The sequence below is a fragment of the Ursus arctos genome, unplaced genomic scaffold (genome assembly GCF_023065955.2).
Source record: "Ursus arctos isolate Adak ecotype North America unplaced genomic scaffold, UrsArc2.0 scaffold_14, whole genome shotgun sequence".
Taxonomy (NCBI): domain Eukaryota; kingdom Metazoa; phylum Chordata; class Mammalia; order Carnivora; family Ursidae; genus Ursus; species Ursus arctos.
Window position 1 is genome coordinate 23,330,770 of NW_026622808.1, and position 21,227 is coordinate 23,351,996.

Consider the following 21,227-nt stretch of genomic DNA (forward strand, 5'->3'; position numbering starts at 1 on the left):
TGGTGGAGGTGACTACCACTACAGGGGGGAATAAGATGATTAATTTTGACAGAAATGGGCATTTCTCACATTGTGGAATGCTACAATGTATATTTTCCAGTCAGGAAATTAATTTCAATATTTTGTGAACGGATCTGGGCTTCTTGAGAGGATCCCCAGTTCCTCTCTGATTGGGAATTTTCATCCAAACATAAGATGTTCCCCAACAGGTCAAGGATTATACAGTTTTAATAAGAAATTATTTCATGCATTTGAGGAAATCTAGTGTCGACCATGTTTCAGAAATTTCTAGTCACAACGTAGAAGGTGCTGAAAAACAATAGTCCCTAAAATTCAATGATGGTGATAGGATAGAAGCAAATGTAAAGATTAAATAATCGTGAAATGGAGATAGATGTCATGAAAAAAAAAAAAAAAACAAAGAGAAGCAGGTTAAAGGAGACAGTGGGTGGGGTGTTATGTTGGGTGTTCAGTCAAGACTGGCTAAGAAGGTGACATTTGAACAGGGAACTCATGGAAGAGAGGGTGGAAGACAGGAGGTTTTCCCGTCAGAGTGAATAGTCAGTGCAAAGGACCCAAGGACCTGTTTCTGTTCAGAAAATCAAGGCTCAGGAGGAAGCCAGTGTGGTGAGCGGATTGGTCATAAGACAGTGACGACAGGTGGTGGCAGTGAATTTTGTAGAACCATGTGGCCTCATAGCTGCTTCAAGTTTAAGACACGGAGACTTCCTCGTCCACACTATGTACCTCTTGCACTTTATGAATCTGTCAATTGAACATCCCTCCTTAGTATCATCTGTTGACTTAGTTCGGCTTGTGTATTATAAGGGTAAACTTGTAATACAGGAGCCTAGGTATCCCTGCTCTGAGGAATGCTCTCACTCTTCATGGTCCCCCCACACACATGCACACATGTGCACACACACACACATGCACACTGCCACATACACAGAAAACAGCACACCATGTCCACCCAGTGTGTGTTATTCTATGTCTTTCTTGCCCCACCCCCCACCTGCCCTAATACACTGCTTAGGATATGAATGCCTACACATTATATTACCTTTCCTATGAGGAATGTAGAAATAGTACCCAGAAATTCCTATTTCTAGCCTCTCAGGGTCAAATAATCTTTGGGCTCCATTTGGGAATGGACACTTTTTGACCTGTGTGTAAAGAATCATAAATAATTGTGTTCAATAAAGAGAGAGAGAGAGATGGAGGGAGGGAGAAATGAGATGGACATAAAGAGTAAAATGATCTAATGAGCTCAGTTGTCCTGAGAGACTGTAAGGAAGGAAATCTTCCTTGGTGCTGGTGGCATCCAGTCCTGGTTACATCCCATTTATATCTAGCAAAATTAATAAAAGAGCAAAAATAAATTGTCCAAAAAACAACAGTAGTGACATCTTTATTTTGAAACACCTTAAAGACTGAGCATCACAAGAGAAAAATGAGTAAAGAGAATAAACCAACACTTCAAAGATTAGCCATTTTTATTACCAGATTGCAAAAAGCAGAAGACTTGTTTTTCCTGTGCCTTTTTCCATATCTATTTGACCCACTGGTCTTCATTTAGTCCAATAGAGAATGAGGTGGGTCCCTTTATCACTTTTCTTATGTGACATCTTTTTGTGTTTGTTTGTCATTCTTAGGCTTTGGGTTTTAGTCACTTTCTTGACAAGAGGCAGGAGCACAACTACTCACAGTTCTGTTCCTTGTCCACCATGCAAAGGCCTCCCCAGACTCTGTAAAATCTTAGACACCCCGTGGCAGTCTATTCTGTTACTCTGAATACTCTTCATGTGACTTATCTGAGGACCTTATCTTGGACTCACATTATCTCACTGCTCTCTTGTCTGTCACTCTGACATAAGGACCAAAGGTGCAGGGACTTCACCTGAGCTGCTCATCTTTTTCTTTATGGGTGTGGCTGTATATGCACTTACATAGGAATGAATTCAAGAAAATTAGACATTATGAAATGCATAGAATGACAGAGGAGATAAAAACAGTTTTAAAGAGAGAAGTTTCGGTACAACTATATTCAATAAAATTGAAGGCAGTTTAGAGAACTAACTGAAACAGGATCTACAGGAGCAGTAATTCCACAAAATCAACATGCATGAATAAGAAAATTCCCCGAGACCTTATATACAAGAGTATAACACATAAAGTTCTTAGACACTCATGTCTATGTATCTTTATATATGTATTTATAGAATAAATTTGTCTACCCTTAGGTACAGGATTCATTTTAGCAATCTTCAATATAATAAACATGTTTTCCTATTTAAAAAAAAAGAAATTTTGGGCACAGAACAGTTGCTTTTTTAGCTGTGTTGAATGAATCAGGAATTAGGTCTCATTATATATGGACTCAAACAGAAAAGAATTTAAAAATGTCTTTTAATGTGGGGAGAAGCAGTATCTAAAGTTTTAGTTCCAAGTCACATAAAGAGATATGGAACAGGTATGCTTATGGAAGGTAAAGGTGATTCTTGGTCAAACATAAAAAGAATGCTTTCCAAGTGATGGCATTTCTATTTTAGAAACAGATCCAAGAATAAAAGGCCACAAGGAATGATAAGGACTACAGAGACATGAACACTATTTGGAAATATGTATGAAAGGTGATTTGTGAGCAATAAGTATGCAAAACTACATAGACTTTCATTTTTTTCAGAGACTTTTCCAAACAAAATTTATACACTCTCACACATGCTAAAAAATACGTCTACATATACATAAAAAAGCAAAATAGCAAGTAGCTAAATTGGTGAAATAAACAGCAATGCTTTGCTGAAAGATTGCAAAGAAAAAAAAACATATATAAAATGGATTATTCAGCCATCAGAAAGAACGATTACCCAACATTTGCAGCAACATGGACAGGACTGGAGGAGATTATGCTGAGTGAAATAAGGCAAGCAGAGAAAGACAATTATCATACGATTTCACTCATTTATGGAACATAAGAAATAGCAGGAAGATTGGCAGAAGAAGGAAGGGAAGAATGAAGGGGGGGTTAAAAAGAAGGGGGAATGAACCATGAGAGACTATGGACTCTGGGAAACAAACTGAGGGCTTCAGAGGGAAGGGGGGTGGGAGAATGGGATAGGCTGGTGATGGGTGTTAAGGAGGGCATGTAATCCATGGTGCACTGGGTGTTACATGCAAACAATGAATCATGGAACACTACATCAAAAGCTAATGATGTACTGTATGGTGACTAACATAACATAATAAAAATTATTGTTAAAACAAACAAACAAACAAACAAACAAACAAACAAAACCAGGAATAAAACCACTCCGACCCCACTATGCAAACACCAAGGACTCCCACAGCCAATTTTCAACAGAGAAAGTGGGTGGCTAGCTAAGCCAGACCATGTTCAGGCTCACAGGTACTGAGGTAATTATAAAGGAAGCTCATTAGCATATCTTTTTTCACACAATCCATGTAAAAAATTTCATTTGAATACTGAAGAGAGAGGAGGTATGTGATATGTAGGTTTCATGTACTCCTCTTGCAGGGATGCACCTGGGAGAATTATTTTGTCTGGATTTTACTCCTCAGTATGGAAATGTAGTCTAATATGTCCCATCTTAAACATAAAAAGACAGGTCCTCACTTCACTGTATATCCCTCAAAAGCTAATACTTGACATTTCTACTCTGGTTAATTGCAAAGATCCCTGGTCTCATGTTCTACTTTTATGCTTCCCATGTCCCCTTTAATTGGGTTTCCATTGTTACAGTTTAGTTGTTAACACTGAACCTTGCATTTATGAGTACAATATTCACTTCTACATTTAGAATCATAAATATGTAAATGATAAATCATAAATTTCTTAATGAAGCCAGCAAACAGCCACAGCAAACTCTCAGCTCTGGATTGGGCTGGACTGGCCCTCTGGTGACCTCAGGTAAATGCTCTTGACTTTCATTCTCTTGATCTTCTCCTGCAGTCCCTACTGGGCAGTAAAACTCATCTAGATGGGGTCTCTGGGAGGAAGGTCTCTACTTGGAAATCAAAGTACCTGTCTGGTTGGTAGATGATGGAAGATGAAGCTCTGTCCCCAGCCAAGAGAGCAGGAATGGGTCAGACTCCAGTGCCCCATCCAGACTCAGGACTGCACAAGAGATGACCAGGTCTTGTCCAGCCCGAGGTTGCCTGTGCTGTGGGGCTGTAACAGAAGAGTATTTACAGCTGGTTCGTTCTGCTCATTAGGATCATTTCCCTCCTGTTCCTCCCACCTGTAGGCACATGCTTTCCCTGTGGGACACTTGTGTGGACAGAAAGGACATTTTCCCTCTTGAATTTCTGTTACTAGGAGACAAGTGATAACCCAGTAGTCAGTTTTTCTTATCCCTTTTCTATATCTTCTTCTGCCTTTCAGAGATTTCACCTCCCAGCCCCTTATCTCACTCTTGAGTGAATGTTTTTTCTGTTTAAGACTGAGGAATCAATCCTGACTAGGTCCCTTGGGTCCTTCAAAGCATTGACTTGTGGATGATACCCCTGATATCTCTAGAAGTTACTTTTCCTTTTTTCAACAAAAATGAAAAGTTCGTTCTTTTAATGTAAAACAGTGGGCCCTGCACTCCTTGGCTTCATGACAGTTTTGCCAAAACAGTTAGGAATCTCACACTTCTATCACAAGTTCAGGAATATGACCTAAAATGTCACTATAAATATTTGTTAAATGTAAGAGATATGATTAGTTTTTATGCACTATGATTGAAGGTTAGCACCTTATACGAATTGCCTGATTTAATTTTTCAAGAAGTCCAAGAATGGAGGAAGCACTGCTGTGAACTCCATTCCCTATGGAGAAATGGGGACTTGAAGAATTTAGTGAGCTTCTCAAAATTATCATTGCAGAAGGGGATGAGTGTTGATTGCATTCTCTCATGTTGCTACCAGTTTTCAAGCTTTCTGCCAGTGCTCAGAACCAGAGGTGGTTCTTTTCCCCTGGGCACATCTGGCAATGTTTGAGTAATGCTGCTAAACACCTCCACTGAGCAGGACAGCTCCCAACACAGATAATGACCCTCCCTCAAAGGTCATATTGAGAGTGTGAGAAAATGTACTCTAGACCAGCACTTCTCCAACTTCAAAGTGCATGTGAATCACCTAGGATTCTAGCTCAAATGCAGATTCTGCTTTTGAAGATGCTGGTGGGCCCAGGAGTTCAGCATTTCTAACAAGCTCCTGAGTGATGTCGGTGCTGCAGGTTGTGGTCTGTGGACCACTCTTTGAGTAGCAAGACTGTCATTCTGCTATCGAGTAAGGTACAGGTGGTTTTAGGTTTTCTTCACACACACACACACACACACACACACACACACACACACAGGTCACATTTGCGTAACATTTTGAATGACTAGTGTATAGAGACATTCTAAGGGCTGTGATAAATTCTGTGCCTGTTTCTTTTATATAAGGACCCTTGAGTGGCACAAAAAAATACTTTTGGAAAAGACTTTCTAGTAGGCAGAATAAGAGCCTCTTCATGTCGTTCACATGATAATACCTAGAAAATTTGACTACATTATTTTTTATAGGAAGAGGGAGATTAAGGTAGCAAATAGAATAAGGCTGCTAATCAGCTAATGTTAAACTAAGATTGGCCAAGATTATGCAAGTGGAACTAACATAATCACCATCATCCTCTGAATGTGGGAGAGGAGGGCAGAATAGTTGGATCAGAGAGATGTGAAGATACCAAGTCTCTGGCTTTCAAGATGGAGAAAGGACAATGAGCCAAAGAATGCTTGTTGTCACTAGAAACTGCAATAAGAAAGAAAACATTTTCTCCTGGAGCATCCAGAAGCAACCAGGTGCTGTAGACATCTTGATTTTAGCCCACTGAGACTTATTTCAGGCTTCTGACCTCTTAAACAGTAAGAGCCTAAATTTGTTTCTTTCAAGCCTCTCGTGAGGTAATTTGTTAATGCAGAATTAGGAGTGTAATAGAGACATCTATCCAATATAATTGTTTTGGAGGAAAATGAATTTGATTTCTCAATTCATTTCTTTCCTCTTGGGCAAAGGCATTTTGTGTTGAAATGTCTCCTTAACTGGAAAAAAAAAAAAAGTCAATTCGAAGCTTCTGCTCAATTGCTGAAATGGAATGGGGAAAGTGAATTCTCCATTGCTAAAATGTAAATGTGACTTACTTACTTATTTACTTATGTAATTAAATGTTTGTTTGTTTATTTATTTACTTAGGAAAGAAAGAGAGTGCACTCATGGGTGAGCCAGGGGAAAGGCAGAGGGAGAGGGAGAGAGAATCCTTAAGCAGACTCACCACTGAGCATGGAGCTGACATGGTGCTTGAATCCATGCCCTGAGTTCATGCTAGGACAAAATCAAGGGTCGGATCCTTAACTGACTGAGCTAACCAAGTGCCCCTTTTATTTATTTTTAAAGTAAATTGAATCATGAGAGACTATGGACTCTGGGAAACAAACTGAGGGCTTCAGAGGGGAAGAGGATGGGGGAATGGGATAGGCTGGTGATGGGTATTAAGGAGGGCACATATTGCATGGTGCACTGGGTGTTATACGCAAACAATGAATCATGGAACACTACATCAAAAACTAAAGATATACTGTTTGGTGACTAACATAACACAATAAAAAATTATTATTAAAAAAATAAGGTAATGTGTACACCCAATGAAGGGCTTGAACTCATGGCCCGAAGATCAAGAGTTGCCTGCTCTAGCTGTCTGGCTGTCTGGCTGGCTCCTTGGTGGAGTGGGTGACTTTTGATCTCAGGATTGGGGGTTTCAGCCCCACACTGTTGTAGAGATCCCTTAAGAATAAAATATTAAAAGAAAAAAAGAAGAGTTGCTTGATCCACTGACCAAGCCAGCCAGATAACCTGTGACTTTAGATTTAAATATAAATTCTCTTTCTTTATTTTTTAATTTTTTAAAAGATTTTATTTATTTATTTGACACAGAGAGAGTACAAGCAGGGGGAGCAGCAGGCAGAGGGAAAGGGAGGAGCAGACTCCCCGCTGAGCAGGGAGCCCAATGGGGCTTGATCCCAGGACCCTGGGATCATGACATGAACCAAAGGCAGATGCTTAACCATCTGAGCCACCCAGGTGTCGCTAAATTCTCTTTTTTAAAATATAAATTCTGACTTCGTGCCCTTTGTTTTGAGATTTAAAAAGGGAATTCATAACTAAATTTAAGTTTGCCCATCCCACTTTAAGTCTTTGAGTCTAAATATCTATATTCTTTTAATTTCGTGCTATTTCAAACATTCATTCTTTTATTTGTATCCTCTCCAAATTTCTTTCAGATTTCCTTTCGACATAAGAGATGGGATTATTGAGTCTGCATTGTACATGCATGTGTAAGAATCTATTTGTAGGAAGTAATGCACACATACATACATGTTCATATACTAAGGAGTACTGCAAAGACTTCTTGGACTCACCAACTATTTCCAACACTGTATTTATTTCTAACAACATCCACCAGCATTAGAGATAAGGAGACAGAAGTTTCAGATTGATTACATTTTTTAACAATTATATAACAAATATTTAAACCTTTTGTGCACTTTTTTGATTATATATAAATGGACTCATGCAGTATGTACTCTTAATTTTTGCATGATTACTTTAATACAGAATATTGCACATTTTATATCTGTTGAGTTTCTTGTATGTCATTTATTTTACTTTTTAAAGATTTTATTTATTTATTTGACACAGAGAGAGACAGCCAGCTAGAGAGGGAACACAGCAGGGGGAGTGGGAGAGGAAGAAGCAGGCTCCCAGTGGAGGAGCCTGATGAAGGGTTCGATCCCAGAATGCTGGGATCAGATGCTGAGCTGAAGGCAGACGCTTAACGACTGAGCCACCCAAGTGCCCCTACTCTTGAACATTCTTTGTCCCACAAAGAAATTCCCCACATTTCATCTTTCCTCACAACATTCCATGAAGTTATTTTTATGACTCCACATTGTGTTCAGAAGGAAATGAAGGCTGGAGGGATTACACCCTAACAATTGCATAACAAATCAATTAGAACTTATTGTGCACCTTCTGGCATTCTATGGAAATGGAATCATATCTTCATGATTTGATGACTTTTTCAGTTCTTAAAGTTGTACACTTCAAATGTGTACAGTTTATCACATGTAATAATGCTCCAATAAGTTCATTAGAATTTAAAAATTCTAGTGGTGCATGACTCAGAGTCAGATCTGGAGCCCAGGTAGCTGAGTCACACCTATTGGGGTGGGAGAGCTCTCGTCCAACGGTGAAGAAGCAAAGGTTCACAGGTGGATATTAAAATAGTGGAATTAAATTAATAAAATTCACATTTGATAAACTCATTTATTTTGTAACTAGAAGATTACCTACATATAAAAAAGGAATAAAATGACATAAATTGTTTTAAGACAGAAGAGCTCTACAGTCACACACCTCATGGATCAGCTTTAGTAACACACTGTAGAGATTCCCACTTGACCTAGGACTCATGAGGAGCCCTGCAGAGAGCATAACAACTCCCTGCCCTAAACTCCCCTTCAATAATAAAGACATTATACTAAGCCATTTTATTTTAGGGTACTTTGTATGTAGCAATGGCTAACTGATATAATAATCAAGTTAGGCAGAACTTACAACATTTGTAATAATCTGATTTTTTTCTAGGGGTTTATTCTGATAATTTAAGGTAGCGTTCATGATTACTGTGTTCTTCAAGTTTATTTCACGTAACTGTGCTACAATGGAGTCATCTCCATTGAGGCCCCTTTGAGGTAACATGGAAAGGTCAGAAGGACATGCATGTGTGCCCACAACTTGTGACTCTGAATCACACCTGGACAGGAGCCCAGGCTTGCTGGTGAGTCATCCTGTGGTTATGAGGATCATATATAATGGATGATACTGATATTGTTCATCTGCTGCCTCTTTAAAGGTTATGGCAGAATTTCACATACTGGGAGATATTTCATTTAACGAAACAGAAGGAATCATATTTGCATGTAACACTGGAAATTTTCAACCAGAAAATAATGTAATAAAACCCCAAAAATGCCACCAGTCTTTCATCTTAATGAATACACCTTACAAATGGACCTGATATTCCATGATTCAATGAGTAGATGAAGTGCCTGAGGGAGGAATATTTTGCATCGCAATAGATGTATGATCTCATATTTTGCTTCAACATCCTTAGGCCAAGTTTGTACTAGGGCCATATTATGTCAATCTACTTTTTTCCATATTTCTCTTTGTATGTAAATTCCACTGGAGGCATGTATTTTATTATCATATTTTTGCCAGTGACTATGGGAGGCATGGTGGACACAAGCTGTGAAACAACAGGATCCTAATGTGTAGAAAAATCCTCATGGTCAGCTATAACCACCAGTACATCAAAGTCTGCATTCTCAGGAAGAGCAGTGAAGGTAGTGAGATACAAAGGAATGATGTTCACAATGATTAAGCAAGGTCTTTCAGACTTTTCCCTGTTATAAACTTACATAAATAGCTGTGGCGGCCAAGAGTAGATTTTTCACAGGAGTAGTATTCAGTCAATTAAAAGAAAAAATAGTCACTGTGATATATTTTATTTGAGAAGAAATCATTCTTAACACATTCATGTAGTCCTTTGAATAAGTGAGAATGTCCGCATATTTCACACCCATGTTTAGGAACGACATGAAGACAGTAGGAAAATGACAAAGGGAAAATCTCTTGGATATCAGAGATATCACAAAGCTTAATAAGATAAGTTATGTATATTGTATAAGACATTCAAATAAAAAGCAGAAATTACAGGAAATAAATTAAGGAAGCAAGCTCTACTTCTACACTCTGCATAAAAAATCACAACTTGAGACTCAAAGGTATTGGGACCTGAAATCACGGGCACTTCTTCAGCCTCAGCACAATTGTCCCTTTTAGAACTGTCATCCCAGAGAATCTCATCAGAGCTTCTTTATTTCTTTGTTCCTCAGGCTGTAGATGAAGGGGTTCAGCATGGGGGTGACAACTGTATACATCACCGAGGCCACTGCACTTGAGTAGGAGCTCTGGGTAACAGCAGAGCTAAGGTACACTCCTAGGCCCGTAAAATAAAATAAGGAGACAACCAAGAGGTGAGATGCACAGGTGGAAAATGCTTTGTTCTTGCCCTGAGCTGATGAGATCCCAAGGATGGAGGAAACTATCTTAGAGTAGGAGTAAATGACCCCATACAGGGGAGCACCACCCAGCAACACAGCTGCAAAATACATCACCATGTTATTAAGAAAAGTATCGGAACAGGCAAGTTGGATCATCTGATTGAGTTCACAGAAAAAGTGGGGGATTTGCATCTCTGTACAGAAGGACAGCCGCAGCACCATTAAGCTTTCTAACAAGGAGTGCAGGAGACTTATGATCCAGGTCACTAGAACCAGCAGTCCACACAGCCGGGGGTTCATGATGACCATGTAGTGCAAGGGGTGACAGATGGCCACAAACCGGTCATAGGCCATCACAGTCAGGAGAAAGACATCTAATCCTGAAAAGAGTAGGAAAAAATACATCTGGCTGAGGCAGCCTTTGTAAGTGATGTCTTGGCTCTGAGTCTGGATGTTCAGTAGCATCTTGGGGATGGTGGTGGAGGTGAAACAGATGTCTACAAAGGACAGGTTGGCCAGGAAGAAGTACATGGGGGTGTGGAGGTGAGAGTCAGAGCTGACGGCCAGGATGAGGAGCAGGTTTCCAAACACAGTGATCAGGTACATGGAGAGGAAAAGCCCAAATCGGAGGGGCTGCAGTTCTGGGTCCTCTGAAAATCCCAGAAGAAGAAATTTTGAAATTCCTGTATTATTTCTTGTGTCCATTGGTGGAGGTGACTACCACTACAGGGGGGAATAACATGATTAATTTTGACAGAAATGGGCATTGTTCACATTGTTGAATGCTACAATGTATATTTTCCAGTCAGGAAATTAATTTCAATATTTTGTGAGTGGATCTGGGCCCTTTAGGAGGATCCCCAGTTCCTCTCTGATTAGGAATTTCCATCACAGCATAAGATGTTCCCCAACAGGTCAGATATTAAACAGTTTTAATAAGAAATTATTTCATGCATTTGAGGACATCTAGAATGTCAACCATGTTTCAGAAATTTCTAGTCATAAAGTAGAGAGTGCTGAAAAGCAATAGTCCCTATAATTCAATGATGGTGATAGGATAGAAGCATATATAAAGATTAAATAATCATGAAATGAGGACAGATGATATGAACCTATCAGAAGCAGGTTAAGGGAGAGAATGTGTCAGGTGTTATATTGGGTGTTCAGTCAAGGTTGGCTAAGAAGGTGACATTTGAACAAACACCTCATGGAAGAGAGTGTACATGATGGGAGGTCTACCTGGCAGAGGGAACAACTGGTAAAAGGTCTTGAGGAAGTGCTTCTGTCAGAAAATCAAGGGTCAGAAGGGAGCCAGTGTGTTGAGGGGAATGGACAAGAGAGAGATAGAGAGAGATGAGAGGTGGTGGCAGTGAATTTCATAGAATCAAGTGGCCTCATAGCTGCTTAAATGTCAAGACACAGGGACTTCCTCATCCACACTATGTACGTCTTGCACTTTATGATCTGGTTGCAATAGCGTCCTGTCCATTGACAACCCCCCAGTATCATCTGTTGATTGAGTTTAGCTTGTGTATTATAAGGGTCACCTTGGAATAGAGGAATCCATGTATCCCTGCTCTGAGGACTGCACTCACTCATCAAGGTGTTCTTGCACACATGCAAACGCACACATACACATGCACACATACACACAATACCATATACACACAACACAGTACACTATTTCCTCCTGGTGTGTGTTACTCTATGTCTTTTCACCTTCCACCCCACGCTTGCTCCAATGCACTGTTTAGGATACGAACGCATACTCATCATATTGCCTTTCCCATAAGAACTGTAGAAATAGTACCCAGAAATTCCTATTCATAGTCTCCCAGGGTCAAATTGTCTTGAGGCTCCATTTTGAAATGGATACATTTTGTTCTGTGTCTAATGAAACATAAATAATTGTGTTCAATAAACAGAGAGAGAGATGGAGGGAGGGAGAAATGAGATGGATATAAAGAGTAAAATGATCTAATGAGCTCAGTTGTCCTGAGAGAGACTGTAAGGAAGGAAAGCTTCCTTGGTGCTGGTGGCATCCAGTTCTGGTTACATCCCATTTATATCTAGCTAAGTAAGTAAAAGAGTAAAAGTAAATTGACCAAAAGAAAATGGGAGTGACATCTTTGTGGTGAAACACCTTAAAGATTGAACATCACAAGAAAAAAAATGAGTAGAGAATAATCAACACTCCACAAAATTAGGCATTTTTATTACCAGATAGCAAAAAGCAGAAGACTTGTTTTTCCTGTACCTTTTCCATATTTATTTGACCCACTCGTTTTTGTTTAGTCCAATAGAGAATGAGGGGAGTCCATTTATCACTTTTCTTATGTGACATCTTTTTGTGCTTATTTGTCATTCTTAGGCTTTGGGTTTTAGTCACTTTCTTGACAAGAGTCAGGAGCACAACTGCTCACAGTTCTATTCCCTGTCCCGCATGCAAAGACCTCCCCAGACTTTGTAAAATCCTAGACACCCCATGGCAATCTATCCTCTAACTCTGGGTACTCTTTATGTGACTTATCTGAGGACATTATCTCATACTCACATTTATCTCATTGTGCTCTTGTCTGTCACTCCAACATAAGGACCAAAGGTGCAGGGACTTCACCTGAGCTGCTCATCTTTTTCTTTATGGGTGTGGATGTATATTCACTTATATCGGAACAAATTCAAGAAAATGAGACATTATGAAATACAAAGAATGACAGAGGAGCTATAGCAAGGTTAAAGAAAGCAGTTTCAGTACAACCATATTCAATAAAATTGAAGGGAGTTTAAAGAACTAACTGAAACACGAACTGTAGGAGCAGTAATTCCACAAAATCAACACGGATTAATAATAAAATTCTACCAAGAACTTAAATAAAGGGTATAATACATAATGTATTATTATAAAAATTATAAATTTTTGGCACACAGTAGATGCTCTTTTCATTGTATTGAATGAATCTGGAATTAGGTCCCATTATAATGGACTCAGGAATAAAGAATTTGAAAATGTCTTTTAGTGTGGAGAGAAGCGTATCTAAAGTTTTAGTTTCATCTCACATAAGGAGACATGGGACAAGTGTGCTTATGGAAGGTAATTGTGATTCGTGGTCAAACATAACAAGAAGAATCTCTTCCAAGTGATGACATTTCTATTTTAGAAATAGATCCAATAGGAATAATAGGGAATATAGAGACATGAGAACCACTTGGAAATATGTATAAAGGGTGATTTATGAGCAGTAAGTATGCAGAAGAATATTCACTTTCATTTTTTGGAAGGCAGGTATTCACAACTGAAGAATATTAAGGTGAGAGATCAATTCTTTCAGAAAAAAAAAACCTAGAAAAAGCAGTGGGAGGAATATTTTATGACTAACTCACAGACTTTACTACACAAAATTTATACACTCTCACACATTCTAAATAAATACATCTACACATACATAAAAAAGAAAAATGGCAAGTAGCAAAACTGGCAAAATAACAATTATTTGCTGAAAGATTGGAAAAAAAAAACACAACAGGAATATGTGGTCCATATATACAATGGAATATGACTCAGCCATCAGAAAGGATGAATACCCACCATTTGCATCGACATGGATGGAACTGGAGGGCATTATGCTAAGTGAAATAAGTCGAGCAGAGAAAGACAAGTATTGTATGGTTTCACTCATACGTGGAACATAAGGAATAGCACAGAGGACCACACAGGAAGGGAGGGAAAACTGAATGGGAAGAAATCAGAGGCGGAGACAAACCATGACAGACTCTGGACTCTGGAAAACAAACTGAGGGTTATAGAAGGGAGGCGGATGGAGGGATAGGGTAACCACTGTTGGTTATTAAGGAGGACACATGTGTTGATGAGCACTGGGTGTTGTACGCAACTAATGAATCATTGAACAATCAATGAATCATTGAACATGAATCAAACATAATAAGAAAAGAATTGAAAAAAATAACTGATGATGTACTATCCCTTGGCTAATTGAATTTAAATTAAAAAAATAGTGGCAAAGTGAACCTCCTTGGCATATCCCTTAATGCATATTAGGTACATTTTTTTCCCATGTGAATACAAATGGGAAACATGATACTGTGTAATCTGTGTCTCAAAAACAGCTGTCACAAAGTAGTATTACCCTCCTTGGGCCTGGATCCTTCTAATAAATACAGAACAAGCTAAGTATACCCCATCTGAAACAGTTTTTAAAAATGTTCTTGCTCCCTTCTTACACCTCCAAGCCTAATACTCTGTTTTCCTACTCCCTCAGCTGCAAAAACGTATTGAATATGTTCTAATTTCACTGGAAGCACTTTATGCTCCCTAGTCCTTCCTCTGTCTCACCCAACTGGATTTTCATTCCACAATGTATTGTCAACATGATCTGTGTAATGCTGAGTCCCACGAACACTTCTTTTTAAAATATATTCAGTAGGGCACCTGGGTGGCTCAGTCGGTTAAGCGCCTGCCTTCAGCTTAGGTCATGATCACAGAGTCCTGGGATTGAGTCCCACATTGGGCTCCCTGCTCAGTGAGTAATCTGCTTCTCCCTCTCCCCCTCCATCAAGCTCTCTCTCTCTCTCTCTCTCTCTCAAACAATTAAAGAAATCCTTCAAAAAATAAAATATGTTAAATAAATTATTTTTAAACCTAGTAGTCAACCCAGCAAACAAACATGTAAAACCTTGGCTCTGGGATAGCCTGCCTGGGCTCTCAGGTGACCTCAGGTAAAGGTTCTCAGGTTCCACTCTCTCTGATACTTTCCTGAAATACCTGCTGAGCTCTCAGACTCACCTGGGTGGGGTCTGTAAGATGAAAGCGTCCATATGGAGGTCCAAATTCATCCCTGGATTGTTGATGCCAGAAACCAAAGCTCCGTTTCCAGACAGGACAGCAGGAAGCAGTGAAGCATGGGTCCCCAGCCAGATTTGGGAACCCAAAAGCAGCAACCATGTCCTGTTCTGCACAAGGATGCACCATGGTAAGGGACTGCAGTGGAGAAGATATTTACAGCTCCCTGCGTCTGGTCATTAAGTGCTGTTTCTATTGTTACTCCGACCTCTGAGTGTATTATTTCCCTGTGGACCACTGGTCTGGACAGGAAGGAATTTTTTTTCCTGCCAATTCTCTGTTCCCAGGAGAACAGATTAGAAATCAGGTGAATCTAGTTTTTATTACTTCTTATCCATGATCTTGCCTGCCTTCCAGAACTCTAACCTCCTTGTACCTTATCTCAATTTTGAGTTCATGTTTTCTCTGAATCTAAGACTGAAGAACCTCCTTAAACAGGTCTCATGGACCTCCAAAGCATTGTCTTATGGCACAGAAAGTCTCCTGATATCTCTAGAAAATTGCTATTCCCCTCTTCAACAAGAGAGAGGGGTGTGTTAATTTGCTATAAACATATGGATATTGTGCCCGTGTCTTCATGATGCTTTTGACTAATCAATCATGTGATTCATGCTGATGACACAAATTCAGAACTGCCATTTAGTGCTCTATTTTAAAAAGTTTATTAATTATAAGATATTGGATCGTTTTATACATTGTAGACTGAGCTAGGATCCTAAACAGATTATTTTATTTCGTTTTTATAAGAGTCCACTCTGTAAGGTTTGTGCTGTAATGAACCTTAATCCACATTTGTAAAAGTGAGTTTCAGAAGTGTGAAATGATCTCCCCAGAGTTATGATCTGAGGGAAGGATGGGCTTTGACTTAAACTCGATCATGATATTTCCAGTTCTCATGCTCCAGATCATTGATTCTCAACCAGGGCGATTTTGCCTCCAGACAGCACTTGAAAAGATGTGGAGAAATCTTTGGTTGTCATAACTAGGGAGGTGTTGCTGGCACCTACTAGATTGAGCCCAGGGATGCTGCCCCATAAACCACAATGCACAGGATGATCCCCACCATAATGTATTATCCAGCACAAATGTCAACAGTGGAGAGGTTGTGAAACACTATTCTAAACCAGAACTTCTCCAACATTAACATGTGTTTGAATCACTTACTTAAGAATCCTGTTAAAATTCTTTTTTTTTTCTTTCAAATTCTGATTTTGATTCGGGAGGACATAGGGTTAGAGATCCTGTAATTGTCGCTGTTTCCCGGTTGCTACAGATGCCAACAGTCCTGGTCTGTGAACCAATCTTTGAGTACAAAGGCTGTGGTTCCGTGTTTGAGTCAGGTAGGGTTGTTTTTAAACCTTCTCTATGAGGAATCCTCATGCTCATCTCAGGTCTGACCTTAAGTGCTCAAATGAGGATTCAGTAGGTGACCTTGTGCGTGCTCAGTTTTATGCATCCCTCTTGAGTATTGCCCTCTAAGCCTTGCTGCCTCAGGGTAGGGATGATGTCAGATGGAAGAGATGCATAAGACAAGGTATGAGGAAAGGAAATGGAGCTTCCATGCCTTCTTCAAGTATGCCACTGTAACAGTCCCCATGTGTTCACCAGTCTGGAAGCTCTCTGAATTATTTGTTTGTGTTTCATGAAAGCTTCATGATATAGACATGGTTGATTAAATCATTGGCCATTGGTGATCAGACTCCATCTCCAGCCTCTCTCCCATTCCAGGAGGTCAAGGGGTGGGAACTAAGGTTCCAGTCTTCTAACCACATGGTGAAGGAAGTGAGGACATGTGGAGCAGAGCCCAGTTGTCCAAGCCAAGGCCACCCTGGATCAGCCACAACTAGCTAGCCAGCCCCCAATTATATTAGAATGCCCTGGAGAGATCAGCAGAGCTCCCCTAGCTGACATACAGCAGACTCAAGACTCTTGAGGAAATGAACAGAGATTAGAACAACTCATCACCATACAATTCCATTTGATACTAAAGACATTATAGCAACACATTTGCTTCCAAGATGGCTTGTTATGCAGCAACATTCATAATCGTGTGTTTTTCAAGCTTTTTTTGAATAACTTGAAATGTGACCCTAGGGGCATCTGAGTGGTGGGTTCAGTTGAGCTTCCAACTCTTGGTTTCAGCTTAGGTCATGATCTCCAGCTCCTGGAATGAAGCCCGACTTTGGGTTCCATGCTCAGCTAGGAGTCTGCTGGAGGTTCTCTCTCCCTCTCCTTCTGCCCTGTCCCCATTTCTTGCTCTCTCTCTTTCTCTCTCTCTCAAATAAATAAATAAATCTTAAAGAAAAAGAGTGACTCTAATGATCCTTTTCAGGTACCAAGAAGAGTTTGGAAGGACATTCATTTTTGTGAAGAATTAACTGTGACCCAGAATCATGTAACCAGGCAGGAATTCACACTCTCTGTGTTCTGCCTGATTTTAGTCCAAAGAGACTCATTTTTGGCATTGACCTCCAGGACTGGAAGAGTATAAATTTGTTTCTATTAAGCCTCATATGGTAAATGGTGATAGCACCAATAAGAATGTGACAGAGACATTTCTAGTAAAATTTTCTTTGAAGAAACTGAATTTAAGCCTCTCAAATAATTCACTTAGCTTCCTTAGGTAAGAACATTTTGTGTTGAAAACCTTTCTTAAGTAGTAGAAAAATCTAGTCAGTTTGGAGATATTCAGCCTTAGGAGCTGGTACAAAGAAGTTCTCCTTGTATAAATGTCAATGTGGTTCTGTCTTTGAGGCCTCTGGGCACTTACATAGGAAAAGAGATCTATTATGAAAATTAAGGCCACCTGTTCTCTCATTGTTTTCCCTAAATTTCTACATTTCCAGCATTCCACATGAAAGCACGTGCTCATTCTTTTCATTTCTTTACCCTTCACATTTCTCTAAAGCTTTCTTTCAACACAATAGGTAAATTACTATGAGTTATAAGGAGGGTTATGAGCCTTGTCCTTGTATATCCATGCATGTGAGTGTCTTTTCTTGAAATAAATATGTACATGAATAGGCATCCATTTACATACATACACCCTTAGTCTTGAATATTCTTTGGACCCACCAAGTATTTTCACACATTTAATCTTGCCTCACAACATCCCTTGAAGTTATGTTTATGATTCCACATTGTGTTCAGAAGATAATGAAGGCTGGAGGGATTACACACTAACAATTGCATAATGAAGTAGCGAGAGCTTATTGTGTACCTTCATGATCTCCATGGAAATGGAATCAGGCAGTACGTACCCATGAGTTTTCAATGAATCTTTCAATTCCCAAAGTTGTATACTTTAAATATGTACAGTTTATCACATGCAATAATGCTCCAGTAAATTCATTAGAATATAAAAATTCTAATGGGGCATGACTCAGGGTCAGACCTGGAGCACAGGTAGGTGAGTCACACCTATTGGGATGGGAGAGCTCCCTTCCAACTGTGAAAAAGCAAAGATTCACATGTGAATATTATAATAGTGGAATCAAATGAAGACAATTCACATTTGATAAACTTATTTATTTGGTAACTAGATTGCCTGCATATATGAAAGGAATAAAATGACATAAACTGTTTCAAGACGGAAGAGCACTACAGACACACACCTCATGGATCAGCCTTAGAAACACAAGGTAGAGAGTCACAACTGACTTCAGACTCATGAGGAGCCCTGCAGAGATCAGAACAACTGCCTACCCTATAATCCCTTTCAATAATAAAGACATTATACTAGCCATTTTTTAAGATTATATTTATTTACTTGAGAGAAAGAGAGCAAGCTAGAGAGAGAGCGAGCGCACGAGTGTGGAGGGGACAAAAGGAGAGGGAGAAACAGACTCCCCGCTGAGCACAGAGCCTGATGTAGGGCTCTATCCCAGGGCCCTGGAATCATGACCTGAGCTGAAGGCAGATACTTAACCAACTGAGCCACCCAGGTGCCCCTATGCTAAGCCATGTTATTTTAGGATGCTTTGTGTCCAGCAATAGTTAACTGAAATGATAATCAAATCAGGCAGACCACATGACATTTATAACAATCTGATTTCTTTTGTCCTAGGCATTTGCCCTGACACTTGAAATTAGCTTTCATGATTACTCTATTCTTCAAGTGTATCTCATGTAACTATTAAAAAAATGACTCCATTGAGGCTCCCTTAAGGTAACATGGAAAGTTGGAAGGACATGCATTTGTGCACAAAACTTACGACTCTGATTCACATCCTGGACAGGAATCCAAGCTTGCTGGTGAATACCAATAAATGTATGCTTTAATAGTTTGCTTTACCATCCTTAAAGACAAGTTTGATTCTAAGGCCATATTATGTCACTCTATTTTATCCATATTTGTCATTCTGTGTAGATTCCAGTTGGAGTTGTGCATATTATTATCATATTTTTTTGCAAGTGACTACGGTTGGCATGGTGGAGACAAGATGTGTGAGAGGACAGGATCTTAATGTGTAGACAAATCCCATGATCAGCTATAACCACCAGTATGTCAAAGTCTGCATTCTCAGGAAGAGCAGTGAAGGTAGTGAGATACAAAGGAATGATGTTCACATAAGTGAAGCACATGGTCTCAGATTTTTCTCTGTTATAAATTTATATAAATAGCTGTGGTGGCCAAGAGTAGATTTTCCATAGGAGTAGTGTTCAGTCAAACAAAAGAAAAAAAAAGTCACTACAATATATTTTATTTGAGAAGAAATTATTCTTAACAGATTTATACAGTTCTTTGAATAAGTGAGAATGTCCAAATAGTTCACATCCAAGAGTAGAAATGACATTGAAAGAGTAGGAAAACGACAAAGGGAAAATCTCTTGGGTATCAGAGTTATCACAAAGCTTTAAAATAAGTGAGTTACATAAGTTATGCAGAAAGGTTAAAAAAATAGAAATTACAGGGAAAAAATTGAGGTGGTATGTTCCACTTCCACAATCTGATCAAAGTATCTCAACATTTGGCTCAGGCATTGGACTCTGCAACTGTGGGCACCTCTTCAGCTCCAGGACGATTGTCCTTTTTAGAGCTGTCATCCCAGAGAATCTCAACAGAGCCTCCTTTATGTCTCTGTTCCTCAAGCTGTAGATGAAGGGGTTCAGCATGGGGGTGACCACCGTGTACATCACCGAGGCCACTGCACTTGTGTGGGAGCTCTGGGGAGCAGCAGAGGTAAAGTACACTCCTAAGCATGTAAAATAAAAAAAGGAGACAATGGAGAGGTGAGATGCACAGGTGGAAAATGCTTTATACTTGCCCTGAGCTGATGATATTTTACATATGGAGGAAACTATCTTAGAGTAAGAGTAAAGGATCCCAAAGAAGGAACCAACAGCCAGCAACATAGCTGCAAAATATATCACCATGTTATTTAGAAATGTGTCAGAACATGCAAGTTTTATCATCTGATTGAGTTCACAGGAAAAGTGGGGGATTTCCACCTCTGTACAGAAGGACAGCCGCAAAACCATGGAAGTGTGTAACAAGGAATGCAAGACACTCAGGATCCAGCATACCAGAACCAGCAGTCCACAGAGCCAAGGGTTCATGATGACCATGTAGTGCAGGGGGTGGCAGATGGCCACAAAGCGGTCTTAGGCCATCACAGTCAGAAGAAAGATGTCTAGCCCTGTAAACAGCATGAAAAAATACATCTGGGTGATGCAGCCTGCAAAGGTTATGACTTTGCTCTGAGTCTGGATGTTCCACAGCATCTTGGGGATGGTGGTGGAGGTGAAACAGATGTCTACAAAGGACAGGTTGGCCAGGAAGAAGTACATGGGGGTGTGGAGGTGGGAGTCAGAGCTGACGGCCAGGATGATGAGCAGGTTTCCAAACACAGTGATCAGGTACATGGAGAGGAAAAGCCCAAATAGGAGGGGCTGCAGTTCTGGTTTCTCTGAAAATCCCAGAAGCTGGAACTCTGAAATTCCTGTATAGTTTCCTGGGTCCATATGTTGGAGTTGGCTACCAGCACAGGGAAAAAATAGCACAACTAATTTTCACACAAACTGTCATTGCTCACATTGTGGAAACACAACAATTTCTATTTTCCAATCAAGAAAACATTTGCCATATTTTGTGAATGGATTCAGGCTCATTCCTCTCTGATTAGGAATTTTCATCACCACATCAGATGTTCCCCAGAAGGTCAGGTACTTTAAAGTTCAAGTAAGAAAATATTTCA

At 39.7% G+C, this 21,227-nt stretch overlaps 1 protein-coding gene across 1 annotated transcript; it reads right to left on the reverse strand.

The window, feature by feature from the left end:
- Positions 1-9,974: 9,974 nt before the first annotated feature.
- LOC113248930 (uncharacterized) lies at positions 9,975-20,994 on the reverse strand. The gene is given in 3 exon segments (XM_026490519.4): positions 9,975-10,889; positions 14,974-15,025; positions 20,036-20,994. Coding segments are annotated over 3 exon segments (1,926 nt in total).
- Positions 20,995-21,227: the final 233 nt, after the last annotated feature.